This window comes from Larus michahellis, chromosome 7 (assembly GCF_964199755.1).
Source record: "Larus michahellis chromosome 7, bLarMic1.1, whole genome shotgun sequence".
NCBI lineage: Eukaryota > Metazoa > Chordata > Aves > Charadriiformes > Laridae > Larus > Larus michahellis.
Window position 1 is genome coordinate 40094320 of NC_133902.1, and position 18301 is coordinate 40112620.

Below are 18301 nucleotides of genomic sequence, written 5' to 3' on the forward strand. Positions count from 1 at the left end.
GGAAAAAAAAAGATCATTAAAGTCGCCTTATTTAAAATGCAATGGTTCTTTCCTAATTTAGGGTCTTGAAGCAAAGAAGAGGAGTTTTATAAACTTAATGAGGTTTTTTTTACAATGCAATTGTTTGAGATTATTTGAAAAATAATGAAGAGAATGGTTTATGTGAAAAATAATGAAGAGAATTATAGTAGGTTTTGTTTATACCGATTATAAATTGCACTTCTGTCACTTGGTTTTTAGCAACTATGCTGTCAGGGCTATCTGCAACAGTTTAGAAGAAGCAGTAAAAAAACTGACTGCCTTTTAATTGGCACTCACAGAGATTAGTAATTGACACTCGCTATGTACCTTTATCTTGCTACTATTAAGTAATTGATTTAATGAAGGTGGATCAGGCCATGAATTAGTTTTAATTTTCCTAACTTGAATGTGACAGATGATTATTTTCACAATATTTGTCTTTTATTTAATGAAGAAACTGCCTATAATTTCAGTGACAGGTTTCAGACTTCTTATTTCTTTATATTACAATGATATATAATAAGAGAATTAATTCACAAATCCTTTTTCCTTTTTAAAAGACAGCCTTATGCGTGGATAATAGGATGGTGTGCTAATAATGATGCTTAATATAGTTTACATTACTGTGCATTTTGGTCTGTAAATGTAATACAGAAAACAAAGTTTTCTCACTATATGAGGGACACGGTATTTTATTTCAGACTTACTGATCTACATGACCAGTAATAAAATGATTCCATTTAGAGGCAATACGGCTGTAATTATTTTACATACATAATTTTTGGAAATCTTAGAGGAAGTGCAGAATCAAAAAGGGAAACACGTTATTTTAACATGTTTACTAAGCAAAAACTAACCATTGGGAACTCCAGTTCTCAATGTATTTATACAAATGTTTTCACATTTGTCAGCATGATTTTCCATGTATGACAGATCATAACATTTAAAAAGGGAAAGAATGGCTTTCAAACTCATACCTCTGTTCTTGTTAGGAATCTTTTCTATTATGCACTAAGTAAGTCCTTTATTTTTGGTTATAATGCAGTAACAGCCATGCAGCCTGAGGTCTAAGGGACCCTATATTGACTACATTTGCAGGTGTGTGTGAAGGGCAGCTTCTTGAAACTTAACCCTGAAATTATCCATCACCCAACATGAATTTTTTCTAAACTTCATTCGTCTTATGTAAGAGTTGAATATGAGGAAAAAGTTGCTTACCAAACTATATAAGGTTATACATGTCATTTACTTAATTTCTGGTAGAAAAAATCCCTTAGCCCCCAGTGCATTTTCGTGAAGGGACTGGATTTTAACTGAAGAGTTAAATAACTAGTTTTAATTTGCAGCAGTGTCTCTGAAAGAGAGAATACATGGAAATACCTCCTTAAAAATTATTGTTTATTATTTACTGCAAAACCATTCAAATAATCTGAATAGTATTTTTTTATATATTCTAAAAATGTTACTATCTTGAAAGCTAAATGTCAAAAGTACTTGGTATTAAGCATTTTCTCAAAAAAATTTGCATAGAAAGGTCTTCATACAGGTCAGATCTGCTGAGCTGAAACCACAAACCTAGTCTGTGACCAAATGCTCTATTACATCAGTGCCTGTACGATTTAAAGTACTTAAGTTAGAGGTGCATTGCAGATCCCCCTCGAAATTCCTATGTATTACTGCTCTGTGGTGTAAACCAGACGTATTTCGCTGCTGTGCGTGTTTTAATGTTGCTTTCTGATTACAAGCCCTATTTCACAGTAAAAGAGAGTGTATTTTCTATGAAAGCAATTAAAGATGCAAACAGTATCAACAACTGAAAACAACTTGCAAACTCTGTGTCTAATTACTGAATTAGTTGTGTGCATCTTTGGCAGGTTTGGCCTTTCAAAATATGCTTTCTTAAAAGGACAGAATTATGGGCAGTCTTGCATGACTGAAAAACAGCTTGACCTGATCCAAATTCCAATGCATTTGGTAAAAAGTTACTTAATTTCAATTTCTTGATATCAGTCTCCACTTCTTGCGGTTTTCAGATCTAGAAGTGCTTTTACTGTAGTAAGGACTGTAGTATTTCACTGTACACAAAAGTAGTAGGATCATAGAAAAATTTGGGATGGAAAAGACCTCAGGAGGTCTCTCAATATGCACAGAAGACTGAAATGCAATGAAGAGATTTCAGATCTGGTAATTTGTGCTTTCTGCAAAAATTAAATTGTGCAGAAATTTGCCATTAAATGCCATTAAATTTACAACACTAATCAAGATATGGTGTATGTTTGGGAAAACGTCATCTGTAGTGGACATGAAGATATATGTGGAGCTTTCTGTTAGTTCATTTCACTGAGAAAACTAAGACACATTTTCAGTGTAATCCAATACAGTAAAGCAAATGAAATAACTCGAGAGCGTGGTACATGCAAGCTCTCCTGTTTTAATACTACTGAGAATACTCCAGAAGTCTTACATATGGATAAGGTTAGTAGCAAAATTATATTGTATTGTTCCTTATGAGAAGATAAACTGGGAAACAGAACTATACAATGTACATCTCATTACTGTTTTCACTTATGGTGATGCGTATTTATCAGCATAAATGTAGCATTCTTCAAAAGTCAGAGACTGGCATGATCTGATTCAGTACCATTTTTTAAATAATATGTATCTAATGAGAAAAAACTTTTCTGTGGAACTTTACTTGCAGAAAATAAATGCATCCAGTTCATCAGAAGGCAGCACAGTTGACATTGCCCCTCCTGGAGAGGGCGAGCAAGCAGAAATTGAAAGTGAAGAAGCTCTTGAACCAGAAGCCTGTTTTACAGAAGGTTGTAGAATAACTATTGACTTCAGAGATGTATTAGTAAAATGGCATTATTACTAGGCATATGTAAGTGCTTGAGACTTTCAAGTCTGGTGGACCTTCATGACCTCAACAATTGAAAGAAAATACTCTTAGCCTAGAATGCTGAAACTCAGATACCAAAACACGGTTTCCCCAGGCTTTGAGTAACTTTATTTGCCTGGCTACTGCATACATCTTGTAAATAAGAAACTTCATTAACTTTTATATTCTTAAAATGCTTTTCAGTTATTTGAAAGGGACCTTGAAATTTGGAACAAATTGATTTTTGTGAGACTCCATCAACAAATGGAACAGTTACATGCCAACAGTCAAAAATACCAATGTTTTTTGGATTGAGATTACTCATAATTATGTGTAGCATTGTCTGTTTTCTCTCCAAATTACTTATCTAAATTCAGATATTCAGGATCCTATAAAAGAGGATTCCAGTGTTTAATTTAAAATTTATTATAAAATTTGTTAAAGTTTCTAAGAGCGTTTACCACAGTAAATACTGACTTTGAAATAATTTGCTTTTGGATCTCTTAATCTAATGCAGGTTGTGTGCAGAAATTTCCATGTTGTCAAGTAAGTATAGAGGATGGCAAAGGAAAAATATGGTGGAATCTTAGAAAAACCTGCTACAGCATAGTTGAGCACAACTGGTTTGAGACTTTCATTGTCTTCATGATTCTCCTCAGCAGTGGCGCACTAGTAAGTAGAAAAAAATCGCATATGCTGAAATATTTAAATATATCCTTAGAAGCAACAGCAAAATTCAAGTTTGCTTCAGAAAGAGCTGTTTTGAGTGGCACTGTATAAAACTACCTGATTCCATTGTTTCAGGACGGAATGAAACTTGGCCCAAACTGGCAAAAGTTTGTTAAATTTCACATGCACTTTTTTAGTGATACTTTTGGTTTACCACTGTAAATGTGGTGCAATTTTATTTAAGCCAGCATAGATGTTCAAGTTTTAAATTGTCTGCCAATTTTCAGCATGTTCAGCAAGGGATTTGCGTACAAAGGACCGTTGTTAACTGTGAATATATAGCTATATGTATGATTTTAAGTTCTTAATTCCTTCTAGGCTCAGCCACTTCTTGGATTCTGCTTACAAAAAACCATACAAAAAATTGAATAATTACTTAATGTTTTTCCTTTTTTGGAGGCAAGAGATAGGGAAGAGCGTGACAGCAAGTTAAAACAACCACTTTCCAATAAGATTTACATTACCCACCTTTCCATCTTTCTCAAGTTGAATATTTGCTACAGTATCGATGTGCATAGTATACGTTCTAGCAAATACATTGCGCTTTAATTTGACTTTTAGACATAAGGTTGATTGATGGGAGGATAGAAATGTAATCTCCCTAACTGCTTTATAGAATGGAATAGCCATATCTGGAACAGATTTTGTATAAGAAAGGGGGTTTTGTGTGTGTATGTGAAAGTTTCTTAACACCACACTGTACGAAAATTCGTGCTTTGAGTTTATTTCTTCGTTCATTGGTAAAATGAGATATATTTATTCTATTCCAGACAGTGCAGAATACATAAAGTTGCTTGAATTTGCAGTATGGTTAAAGGTGGGAAATAAGTAAAATAAGAGGATGCAGAAAAACAAGAGGAAAGCTCTGACTTCCTTACTTTTTATTGATTTCTCCCTTATTTTTTACCATACATATTCTGTGAAACATTAGTAATTCCTGAATATATATCTTTTCATAGGCTTTTGAAGATATATACATTGAACAGCGCAAAACTATCAAGACCATGCTGGAATATGCCGACAAAGTTTTTACATATATTTTCATTTTGGAAATGCTTTTAAAATGGGTAGCATATGGTTTTCAAATATATTTTACTAATGCCTGGTGCTGGCTGGACTTCCTGATTGTTGATGTAAGTACACAGTCTTTAATATTATAAAATTCACTATAGTAAAGTCCTTTATGTTGTAAAACTCATTACTACTAAGTAATCTTCTTATAAACGTGCAAAAATAATTCACATTGTATAGTTATACTGCATTAGCCACAGCCTGCAGTGATCTGGATATGTTATTTAAAGGACATTTATATGCCAGAAGGAAAAGGATGTCTGGCCATCAGTTTGTTCATTCTTCATGGTTAATAATTGTATCAAACTTGAGATTTTATGAGGAGGAAAGCTAATTTTGAAACATGCAATTTTTAATGGACTCTGATCATACTACCTTATTCCTTTGCAAAAAGACGCTACATTATGAAAGTTTCTTCTACAAACATCGCAGCTTTGCAAGTGCAACAATACATTGGGTCCAGATTTCATCTGATTTCTCAGTACTTCATCCCCCCAAACTATACTGTTATAAATTTTAGTAAAAGAGAAAGACAGTGGCTATTTGGTCTAAAAATTAATTAGTTTTAATGGGCTGACAATCTGCAATAGTTAAATCAGCTATGACTTGGCAGGGTTTATGATAGAAGAGAATACAAGATTTCTTGGCTGCCTTCCCAGCTGTGATATACTTCTGTGCAAAGGCCTTGCTTATGTTGTCAGAAGGGATCAAAGCTGGTTTTACTCCCAGAATATTTTGGTCTCTTGCCTTCACACATTACCTGACCCAGTTCATTGGCTATACATGTCCTCAGTGTCGAACGAAGAGATGGCATCCCAGGGTAAACGTGCATTTATAGTAATTTCTGCCCAAGCTGCCGTATTTCTTGAGAAGTTTTACATAAATCCTGGTCCCATGAATACTTGTTCTTTATGAATATAGAATAGAAATGTATCAAATTTGTGACTCCCAGAGGAAAAAAAACCTAGCTAGATTGCCCCATAACTCAAAATGGAAGACCTTCTCTTTTTTTTTTTAACCTGCTCAAGTTAGTTTTGTTATACTGTTAATCTCTAGCTCTGTCCTGGAAATGTACACTAGAATGGAGCAGTGTAAATGGTTTTCTTAAGATGATGTTAATGCAGAAGACAGATGCTCCCTTCCAGGATTATGTTAAGAATGGAAATTTTTTTTAGATAAACTACAACTCATGTTTTAATTATTCTTTTTGTAACATAAACCTAAACAGATTATTCTAAGCTATACGCCATGGTTTCTTAGTAACAGTTTAGCCTCGGAGATGCTGTTATCTGAGCAGGCTTTCAGAATTATAAAGAACATCATCATAAGTAAATCAGCTTATTTTGCTAACTTTTTACCCATGATTTTTTAATTTAATAAACAAAAGTATGACTAAACAAGGTTGGAACCTTCTACTTTTGAAGAATTATATTCAATGTTCCAGAAAGTGGTAAAAAATGTCTTACTGTGCCTAAGGCTATTTCAGCAATTCCTTTAGCACCACCAGACAGCACTTGAAAGAAATGTATGAACTCATGTTATCTTCCTATAGAAAGCAGAGAATCTACACTGCTTTAACCCTACAGGGGAAAACCCTATCCCGAAAGGGGGAAAGGGTACTAGGCCAAGAGTTAGCAAGGCTCATAGACAGGGCTTTAAACTAGAATCGAAGGGGGAAGGGGACAAAACCAGGCCCACTAGTAATGAGCCTGGGGATAAAGGGCCAAGGAGATGGGGGTGAAATCGGTAGCCCAGCTCAAGTGCATCTACACGAATGCACGTAGCATGGGCAACAAACGGGATAAGCTGGAAGCCATTGTGCAGCAGGACAGCTATGGTGTAGTTGCCATCACGGAAACATGGTGGGATGACTGTCATGACTGGAATGCTGCAATGAATGGCTATAAGCTCTTCAGAAGGATAGCAAGGAGGGAGAGGCAGGAGTGTGGCTCTGTACGTTAGGGAATGTTTTGGTTGTATAGAGCTAGATTTCAGTGATGATAAAGTCGAGTGTTTATGGGTAAGGATGAAGGCGAAGGCAAAAAAGGGAGCTGTTGTGCTGGGAGTATGCTATAGACCACCCAACCAGGATGAGGAGACAGATGAAGTATTCTATAAGCGGCTGGCTGAAGTCTCGCAATCTCCAGCCCTTGTTCTGGTTGGGGACTTCAGCCTGCCGGATCTGCTGGAAACATAACACAGCAGAGAGCAGGCAGGCTAGGAGGTTCCTGGAGTGCATGGAAGATACCTGGTAGGTGAGCCTACCAGGGGAGGTGCCTCACTAGACCTACTGTTCACAAACAGAGAAGAACTAGTGGGAGATGTGGTGGTCAGAGGCTGTCTTGGGTTCAGTGATCATGAAATGGTCAAGTTGTCAATTTGTAGTGATGTAAGGAGTGGGGTTAGCAAAACCTCCACCTTGGACTTCCGGAAGGCAGACTTTAGCCTGTTCAGAACACTGGTTGAGAGAGTCCCTGGGGAGATAGTCCTGAAGGGCAAAGGAGTCCAGGAAGGCTGGACACTTTTCAAGAAGGAAATCTTAAAGGCCCAGGAGCAGGCTGTCCCCAAGTGTTGCAAGATTAAAGGGCAGGGAAAATGGCCAATTTGGAAAATTCCAAAAAGGAACTTTTGATAGGACTTAGGAATAAAAGGAGGGTTTACCACCTTTGGAAGAAGGGACAGGCAACTCAGGAGGAGTACAGAGATCTTGTTAGGTTATACAGAGAGAAAATTAGGAATGCAAAAGCCCAGCTGGAGCTCAACTTGGCCACTAACATAAAGGACAACAAAAAAGTTTTTATAAATACATCAACAAAAAGAGAGTCAGGGAGAATCTCCACCCCTTACTGGATGCGGGGGGTGAAAGTTGTGATTAATGGGGTGGAATCTTCTTGGCAGCCAGTCCCCAGTGGTGTCCCTCAGGGCTCAGGTTTGTGGCCACTTTTGTTTAATACCTTTATCAATTATCTGGATGAGGGGATTGAGTGCACCCTCAGTAAATTTGCAGATGACACCAAGCTGGGCAGGAGTGTTGATCTGCTTGAGGGTCGGAAGGCTCTACAGAGGGACCTGGACAGGCTGGATCAATGGGCCAAGGCCAATTGTGTGAGGTTTAATAAGGCCAAGTGCCGGGTCCTGCATTTCAGTCACAACAACCCCAAGCAACACTACAGGCTTGGGGAAGAGTGGCTGGAAAGCTGCCTGGTGGAAAAGGATCTGGAGGTGTTGGTTGACAGCTGAATATGAACTGGTGGTGTGCCCAGGTGGCCAAGAAGGCCAACAGCATTCTGGCTTGTATCAGGAATAGCGTGGCCAGCAGGAGCAGGGAAGTGACCGTGCCTCTGTACTCGGCACTGGTGAGGCCTCACCTCGAGTCCTGTGTTCAGTTCTGGGCCCCTCTGTACAAGAGGGACATTGAAGAGCTGGAGCGTGTCCAGAGGAGAGCTACCAGGCTGGTGAGTGGCCAGTAGTAGCCAGTAGTAGAGTCAGGAGACCAGGTCATATGAGGAGAGGCTGAGGGAGCTGGGCATGTTTAGCTTGGAGAAGAGGAGGCTGAGGGGGGACCTCATTGCTCTCTACAACTATCTGAAAGGAGGTTGTAGAGAGGTGGGTGTTGGCCCCTTCTCCCAAGTGAATAATGACAGGACCAGAGGAAATGGTCTGAAGTTGCAGCAGGGGAGGTTTAGATTAAATATTAGGAAGAATTACTTTACTGAAAGAGTGGTCAGGCACTGGAACAGCCTGCCCTGGGAGGTGGTTGAGTCACCATCCCTAGAGGTATTTAAGAAACGTCTAGATGTGGCACTTCAGGGCATGCTCTAGTGGCAGAGATTGTAGGGGATTTTTTTTATGGGTGTATGGTTGGACTCGATGATCTCAAAGGTCCTTTCCAACAAGTTTCTATAACATGCAGTTTAAACAGGTGTGATTCAGTGGCATTGTCCTACTAAGAACACCAGTGAGCCCTTCTTCATTAGAAGTGACTAAAGTTAATCAAAGTGTTTAATTCCATCCTCTAAAATTATTCAAGAGTAAACACTGATAGGCCTTTAGGGCTTTGACCTTTAATATCTTACATACCTGAGTCTCTCACTGTGAGAAATAGCCATAGTTGCTGTCGGTGATTGTGATCAAATTAGATTTTAATAATTACACAAAGAAATTGCAATTTTTAGCTCTGTCGGTTTACAGCCATGAGAGATGGTACATCTGGCTACCTCAGTTTAAGACCTTATCATGCCATCTCTGCACCCCACCCTTCTGTTATGTGCAACAACATCTGTAGCAAGGAGACGATATTTGGGTGGAGTGCCTTATCTACTCAAAATCACAATCTGGTAAATTCATTCAATTAGTTGACATTTATCAGTGGTTTAAGCTAAGAGACTGAATTTTGGATGCAGGGACATATTAGCTTTTTTTGGAAGACTAATTCTGGCAGAGGTATCCAGTAAAGGCTTGAGACAGCAATATATTAACCCAGTGCAACTAGATGCTACAGAGTATGTCATCCTGTACCTTGGTTTCTGCTCTCACCCCTTTTTCCAGAAGCCATCAGTCATGAGTTTATTATGTCTAGATTTTGATGTAGAGCTGTAATGACTCTAAGTTCTCTTTGCCACAAACAAAGCTAGGAGACATGACATCAAGGAACGAGACAGGGAATCTGGGAACACCCAATGAGTTTGTCAGTTATTAAATTTGTTTGTGTAGTTTTCTACTATGATATGTACTCTTAGATAATCTTAAGTGGATACTGGTTTATGCTGTATGTTTTTGAACTTTATAAGGTAGTCCTGTAATTTGGTATAGACGCTTTATTTCTAAATTATTGTGTTAATAAATTGTACTTGAATGAATCGGAAATAGGTAACTTTAAAACAAATCATGTATTTGCCAAATACCATGGGGCAGTAATGAATTCGTAAGTGGAACGAAATCTTTGACCTTCCTGAAATTGCTCATGCCTGATAAAAATTCAATGGGTACAGTTTTTGAACAATGAAATAAATGTAGCAAAAAACACCTCCAATTGGCTTTGCTGCATAGTACATTAAAAGTTAGTCATATTGATGGCTTATATAATATTTCTTCGTATAGCTAAAAATGTTTCATGTGTTTTGTTAAAACAGTTAAAGTAATTTAACTAAACTGTGCCCTCAACCTTTTTATTAGCTTTTCAGAAGAATTAGCTCATCAGCAACATTCCGGAAAAGATCAGCGTCACATTATACTAATATACTATATGCTGTATACACAGAGTAAGAGGCAACTGCTGCCCTGACAACTTCATAATAAAAATAAGCAGAAATAAGAAGATGAGCATATTGATATTTTGGGAAATGAGATAAAGAAGATGTCACTGTCTTCTGAGGCAGTCTCATATGTCTTTATGTGTATCCTAACATGGTACACTACGATAACATTGGATAATCCAGAAATTAGTGCAAGTAATTAAGTCAAAGGGATATTCAGATGATATATGCATGAAACCTAAGGCTCTTGTTCAGTGAGTTAGGGAACAGAATCATAGCTTGCAATTATGCATCTAAACAAAATGAATTTTGAACACTTGCCAGTAAAATAACATAAATTAAGAATTATTCACCAAGTACATAGAGAAAAAATATTATTTTAGCATAGGACCATAACATAAGAAAGGGTACATAAGGCATAAGAAAGGCTATATTGGGTCCAGTGTCCTGTCTCCAAGAGTGTCAAAAATGCCTGCCCGGAAAACTGGTAATATAGTATCTATCTATCAAAAAATAAGAAAAATCATTAAATTCTCAATAGAAAGAAAAATATTTGGAAATTTTTTTTCAAATCTTGCAGTTTATTTTTAGTTAAGTGTAATACCTGAACGCTTAAACTACATGAGAGATAGGTTAAGCAGCACTGGAAGTGAGGAGGGCCATATGCCACTGAGGACCTGGAATCCAATAACATAAATTAGCCACATCACCAAGTAGCACAGAATTCATATGGATTAAAATTTTAGGCCTAAATAGAAATAAAGTCAATGTGGAGCTGTATGACCAAAGATCTGACTTGGATGACAACCCTGACTGAAGATCTTGAGCAGGGCTAATTGTGACTGCTAGGTTTCAAAGCATTTTTTGCAACAGATTGTATACATTAGAAACCCTGCATTTTTCGGAGATGAATGTAAAAATGTAAAAATTCTTTCCACCATTTTGAGTTCATTTTCGTTTCTTAAAATTACTGCATCTGCATGCGTTCCTGTCTGAAAAGAAAAAAAATTAATCTATTTATCAGTGTACAGAGACATTTATTTTCTCACCTATTAGAAAAAACCAGGTGTAACAGATGACAGAAGACCAAGCTAAGAAGACTGAGAAAACCAGAGCAGTACAGAACAGCTGTATATACTTATGCTGTATATACAATAGAATTAATATCAAAGAATTCCAAGCAAATCTTTGCCTCTTGGTTGAACTGTCCTTCAGAGGAAAACGTGTTGTTTACAATAGATCAAGTATTTCTCTGTGAACTTCAGGTTTGTGATGTAAGAGCACTAGCACCATGGTAAGAAAGCTGCAAGAAGTTTGAAACAGAAATCACAAACTAGGCTGGAGAAAAACTTACAATCAGAACCTAAAAACTGCCAATATACCCACTGCCATTGAAGTTACAGGAGCTACAGCTATGTAACTAGCTTGTATGGAGTCTTGTTTGTGAAACATAGCTAAGGCATAGTGCTAGTTTGGGCAGAAAAGTATAAAATGAAGGAGCCATAAATGTGAATTCAATTTTGAAAGAGACGTCTTGCTCTCCCAGTGAGAGACATATTTTTTAATATATATTTCATAGGCTCTTTCAAATCTGTAAAATGTGCTGTCTTTACACTAAAGTTTATTGTCATGTCTGGGTATCTTGTTGATGTGAGTGAATCAATGAATATTCTTTTAAAAATATGGAGAATTCCATGTCTTGTCACCTCTGGAATATATTGAGTGGCTCTCTCACTGTAGAATCACAGCACAAATAAATTGTATTAATGACAATGATTAATAACAATTAATGAAAATAATTAATATAAAGGCAGAAATAATAATGTTATCTCTTGTAAGTGAACAGACCTCAGTTACAGACTACAGAAAATCAGTAAGATTTTCCTCTTAATATGCTTATAAATCACAGCAAGTTCTTTCACAAACTTAGCCATTACATAAAATAAGCCTTTCCTTTGACAAGAAGAAGTAGATCCTGACATGTAATCCAGTTGAACGGTACAGTGATATGAATTCACTAAAATACTATTTTCTGTTAGATTAATTTACACAGCAACATACTAATGAATAACTGATTTCTATCTGCTCTTGGATTGTCCTTTTGAGACATGATCTCGTTACTCTTGTGTTTGTGATTCATCTAATTGTTCTTTATGGATACAAGTAACATAGGAAAACACCTTTTCAAATAATGGGTAAAATCTTACCACCATTATCAGTGAATGCCTGTCATTTCTCTACAGCCAATTATTTGAAGAAGTCTCTAGACTGAGGTACAAAAATATACATTTGAGGGATTTTTTCAAGGACTGAAATATGCCTGTGTTCATTTATGTGTCTTCTATGCTTTTGGTGGTAGAACTGAATAAAATATGAGTAAGGTATGATATTTCCCCGCTCCTGTCTCCAAAACTGCTCAAAGTAAATTAAATTCTTTCACATTAATGCTGTTCAAAACTTAGTTCCATTTGAGAAGCAAATTAATTGCTCCTTCCCAAAGTGGATTGGCTTATAATAAAATCGCCGTAATGTGAATCAGGAGCTAACTGCTGTTGTAGGTAATAAAGCACTTGCTGTTATAATGCTAACATCTGTTAATATCTATCCCATAATATTTTCCTATGCTTAGAAGAGAAAAAAATATTGAAAGAGCTGTCAGGCAAGTGAGATATATTGTGAAATACATGAAATATATTGACCTCTGTCAATATACACTTCATAGATACCCTGGCTATTGTTGCTATGAACTGAGTGTTTGACTTCGAAGTAGTATTTATAACAAAAGCTAATTAACCAGTACATTATTTAGCATATTAATAGTGATTATAGATATTAATAATATTTTCAGTAGTTAATAAACTATCCTAATGTATTCAGAAATTTAAATTGCTGAAGGTTGAACCTTAATGAAGTTACTGAAATTAGGACTATTTTGTCTTTAAATATTTGTGAAAATTTTATCCTTCACCAGTAGTGCACTTCCATCAGACTGTTAAACCCTATCCAGCTATAACAGACATTTAATAGCATGTAGTCCTTTTTTGAACATGCCTTCATATCACCTCTTGCCTTTCCAGCAAGTATGAAAATTGTGGGATTGGGCCTCCAATGCCAATATAAGCAAGAATGGTGTTCCTCCATTTGTCACTGTTGATCTTTCTGTTGAAATTTCTGCTGAATATGTATTCTTTCTAAATAAAGTGTATAATAATTTGAATAATAATAATTTTTTTCCTGTATTTTTATAGGTCTCATTGGTTAGTTTAATAGCCAATGCTTTGGGCTATTCTGAACTTGGTGCCATTAAATCGCTTCGGACATTAAGAGCTTTAAGACCTTTAAGAGCCTTGTCACGATTTGAAGGAATGAGGGTGAGATAAAATGAATGACTCTGAATGAAAGAATGCATACAAAAATTACTGTAGAAGTGTGACACTCAGGCCTTCTGCAAAGAACTCCAGAATGGGAATGCATGCAAAAATGTGCGGAAAAAAGGCTTTCTGACATGTCCTTATATGCAAGATGTGTACAGCTTACATTTGGAGATCAGACCTTGAGCTCATTAAATTTGCCGGCTCACTGCTGCAGAGTTGTGTAATCCCAGCCCCCTGACTGTTAAAATTTCCACTGATTTGTGGACCTATATAGAAAAGTAAAAGGACATGAGAAATTTTAGAACAGAGGGTTGGGTTTTTTTCCTCCAGTTTAGCTGTAGTTAACTGTACCTAACTTCTATTCTCTGCTAGTTTGTCAGTGGTTCAGGATGGAATGGGATTAGCCAGAAAACAAAACAAAACAAAACAAAACAAGGTGAAGAAGCTGACAACAGTAACATACCAGAAACTAAAGCCTCCCTGTGGCTCCATCTACCTGTCTGGGGAAAAAAATCCTACAATAAATGCTGTAGTATTAGGGAAAGGTTCTCTGAACAAATGCCTGAAATAAGGATAGGGCTGGAAGTATAGAAGGGGAGAGATGCAAAATCATTTTCTCAGCTATTGTCCTTTCCTTCATATGAATGCATCTGCTGCCATCTTACCTCTCCTCCTACACATCTAAATCATTGCTGTTGAGGAAATTATTCTTTTCATATTCTGCCAATCTGACAAAAAATCCCCACCAAAGTATTACAAGCTGTCTGCTGAAAATTTCCTGGAAAAAATGATGCATAAAAAATTAACACGGTAATGTTATTAAGAAATCTTTTAATCTTTCATCTCAAAATACCTAGACGCTGCAATCCATGTTTATAGTTTGGTGATAGGTCTTACGTTCCCAAATAAATAGTGTGGTTCCTGTCTGGGTTGAGGCTGCTGATATTCTAGAGGTGGCCACACTAGCCAGCGTAGGGGAGCATGTCCTGTGGCACATCGCCATTACTACTATGTGTGACATGATTTGCATTGCAAACAACACGTAAGTGCCTATCTAATAAACAGGCAAAACCTCTATTGATCTTAGGCTACTTTCAGACAAATTAGTGAATTGAAAAATACTACTATTTTCAAAACCATTCACAAAAAACTACTGCAGTCTTGACTTGATTTGGTAGAAAATTATTGTCTGAATATCTGTGGCTTGCTTTCAATTCAATCACAGTAAGAGAAAATTTTTGTCAAGGGATTTCATCTGATCTTTTGCTGCCACTTGCCCATATAGAGTAGCTCAATTGTATTAAATGCAGCCAATTAAAAAAAAACCCTAATGGATAAGTGTAAAACAACTATAGTGAGACAGGTAATTTAAAACCAAGCCTTCTAGTAGATGCTGTTAATAAAAACTAAGTAAGATATGCTTAATTATGTTACATTGTATGTAGACGCTAAAATAAACTGGTGCCAATATATACATTAAGTTTCTGAGAATAAAATCATTAGTAATGACAGTTGCACATGCAGACATTTTTATTCAGTCTTCCACATCATCATTCTTTGATCTTTTTCTGGTTTATTTTCTATTTATAGATTTTGTTTTGTATGGTTGGAATTTAACATTTATTTCTCTCTCTTTCTCTAGAGCACACAAATTCTAAGAATCCATCTTGCTACTAACAGGTTTTCTTTTGCTTTTCGAGTTTTTTTTCAGACTTTTGCATTGTCTTGGTTTCCATATTATTTTATTTCTTGCTTTTTGCAGTCTCGTTAGTGTTTTTAATGAATCTTAAATAACGTTTCCCCCATAAATTTTTAATGTAAAATTTTAACTGTCCATCCCACATTAATGCTGTTTTAACATTTTAAAAGTATTTTTATTTTTCTGTTCACAAACTAAGTGGCTATTTTGTCTGCTTTGTTCACTAGGTGGTTGTAAATGCCCTTGTAGGAGCAATTCCATCTATCATGAATGTATTGCTGGTTTGTCTTATATTCTGGCTCATCTTCAGCATCATGGGAGTAAATCTGTTTGCTGGCAAATTCTATCACTGTGTCAACACCACAACTGGTGAGATGTTTGATGTCAGTGATGTCAACAATTATACTCAGTGTGAGGAACTTATAAAAAACAATCAAAGTGCCCGATGGAAAAATGTGAAAGTAAACTTTGATAACGTAGGAGCTGGATATCTTGCTCTGCTTCAAGTAGTAAGTAAATTTATATATATTATTTTTGCTCTTTTTAAAGCAGTCTAGGAAAAATGGTCAAGTTAAGACTGTTAACTACTCAAATGATTTCTTCACAGCGATGATGTACAGCTTACACAACTCTATTGCATTGCTACCTGTAATTTTTGTATTAATGATAGTAGAATAACTTTCCATTCCAAGGCTAGATAACACAGTCTCATCATGATGATAATAATGTGTAAATAATAAGTGAAAAAGGTACAAGAATCTTTAGTGGTGCACAATATAAATTTCAGGAATGCATTTCATGAGTTTTGCCATGGTGGACAAGGATCAGAGGTCCCTTTAATTATTAAAAAGGTCCCTCCCCTCCTTTATGAGCTCAGTTATCTTTTAAGACAGGAGGGGAGATAGCAGCTTAAAAGAGGGCAGACATCCTAACTGACTGTCTGGTCTGAAGGGAGCAAATAAGGCCGGCCAATGCCTCCCACATAGTCTGTTCCTAGGTATCATTACACATCCACAGCAACATTCTTTCACAGTCAAAATCCATTAATCTAGGAACTTTTGACACTGTGAATAATTTTTTCTTTTGCCAACAGCCTGGTCAAGGTAGAGTGGATTTTTCTTCATGGCTGTACTCATCTAAGGAACCATTTTGTAAGTTAGATGGTGAAAATAAACTTGGTGTCTCCAGTGCAGTTATTTGTTTAACAGGGGCTTGATTTTCCAGACCTGGAAGTGGGTTTAGGGTAAGGAATCATAAATAATGCAATATCTGAGATTGGGGCACCCAATGTTTCATGTAGCATGGAGCCAATTCTTTCTCTATTATCATAATATTTGTGTAAGAGGTCTGAAATCCTCTGAGAGAAGGAGAAGCTGCCCATGGGAAGAATATGGATAGTTACTGAAACACAGATCCTAATTGAGTATTAGGTCTGATTAATCACATAACACTTTCTCTTGATGTTTGCAGATAAACAGCACTTGCTACTAAAATAAAAATATTTCATTAAGAAGTACATGAAACCACAAAGACATTAACCTGTGGGTAAAATAGAAAAATGTAAAATACTTTTATAACAAAAAATAATCTTGAATTATAACTACCATATTCCATTAATGCTTGTTAAAGATTCATTATAATATACGAAATACTGTTACTTATAGTATTGTCCTTGTGAAGTATTAGATGTTATCATATTGCATAGCACATTCATTCTATTAATTACTGCTATTTATACAATGTCTGTAAACTGTATTTGCCTTTCAAGTCCTTTTCCTATGGACTGTGGTATAGAAACGTCTTTCTTCTAGGTACTGAGCATACCTTTTATTTATGCCAGAGGAGTAAAGACCTTAGCTCTTTACAGGCCCCTTGGCTTAGAATGGAACTTCTGATAGCTGATATCTGACCCAAAACACAAGAAAGAAAGAAAACAATTATGTTTAGGTGATTGAACTTTGCAGAATCACTTGTCTGTAAGTTGACATACAGCTTCACTGTATGAAAAGATGTCAGAATGTCATGGGATTGTTACTGCTCTGATATCACCAAGTTATCTAAAAAGGGTAAGCTTGTCCCTTCTACCCCAGAGCAGGTCAGTATCCCTACCTGACCTTGATTCTCAAATTAGCTACCAGGCTTAAAATGTTTTGCCTCTAAAGGCAACGTGACTCTCATATGCTGAGTAGTACTGAATGATGATTCTAATTCTCTGACTTCAGATCTCATTGCTACCCTTATACTAGAGATTAAAGTGAACCATCTTATTACCAATACTCGCCTCTGAAGATGTATAAGGAAAACTTCTAGTCTCTTGAAGCTGTGTCTAAATGTCATCTGTGTCCCCCATCCAGACAGTGTTGGTCTTTAATTACTACATCACTACTGTGGACCTTTAGTTCTTCTCTTTCTTTATTTCTTTTTCTTCTAATTTTTCATTATTTTCCTTTTCAAATATTCGCTTCCTCCCTTTACTTTTCCTGCAGAGATTAAAGCATCCTTAAGCATGTATCATGTCACCTCTTCAGCTGATTGCCTCTATTACCATCTCCCTCCATTCTTCTCCTATATTTATTGCTCTTATTAAACTGCTCATCTTCTAATGGTGCTATGCAAAGTGCACCAAATGCTTGTCAGTTGTCAAATGAGCTAGAAAGATGTGTGAAGCCTGGCTCCAAGCATACCTTCTTAGTAAATCTGTATTGCACTGCAAGATTCAGGAGGACGTGAATACTCCCAGAGTGCAGGTTTTCTCCTGTGAAAACTAGCAGCTATACCAAAGCACCAGAGCTACTTCTGGCAACCACAGACACAAATATACTCCTTGGGATCGTTCCTCTCCTGAATCTCCTCAGGAGACATGCTCTTTATCTGTCAATTTCACAGACTTTTTATCTCTTTTTTTCTCTATTGTGAATAAGCTTGGAAACCCAGGCTAATGAGCAGGCACTCACACCTTCAACTAGCATGTCACACCAACACCTTGGTGTTCCTCAGAAAGTGGACAATCCCTGTCCATGAAAATCGCCTCCTTAGAGCAATGATGAAAGATATGTTTTACTCTTTATTCTACCTAGACAAGTCTCTGTAGGAACTGAGCACAAAGTTTTATAAAAGTTAATCACAGCTCTTTGACAATTCACTTTTTGGTCTTCTGTAAATCTTACCCCTCAAGAACCAATGTTGATTATGAACAGAGTCTATTCATTTTAGTTACGTGGGATTAAAGAATTTCTAAAAATACCATGGCTATTTAGCCATAGAAAAAATA

General features: G+C 36.5%; 1 protein-coding gene across 2 annotated transcripts in view; it reads left to right on the forward strand.

Moving 5' to 3' along the window:
* LOC141746695 (sodium channel protein type 2 subunit alpha-like) overlaps positions 1 to 18301 on the forward strand; it is a 79565-nt gene that overhangs the window by 52493 nt on the left and 8771 nt on the right. For both annotated transcript variants that reach the window (XM_074595676.1, XM_074595677.1), the window contains 5 exons: positions 2723 to 2843; positions 3420 to 3574; positions 4591 to 4764; positions 13206 to 13328; positions 15258 to 15539. In XM_074595676.1, the coding sequence (XP_074451777.1) occupies positions 2723 to 2843; positions 3420 to 3574; positions 4591 to 4764; positions 13206 to 13328; positions 15258 to 15539 (855 nt within the window). The remainder of the gene's footprint in view (positions 1 to 2722; positions 2844 to 3419; positions 3575 to 4590; positions 4765 to 13205; positions 13329 to 15257; positions 15540 to 18301) is intronic.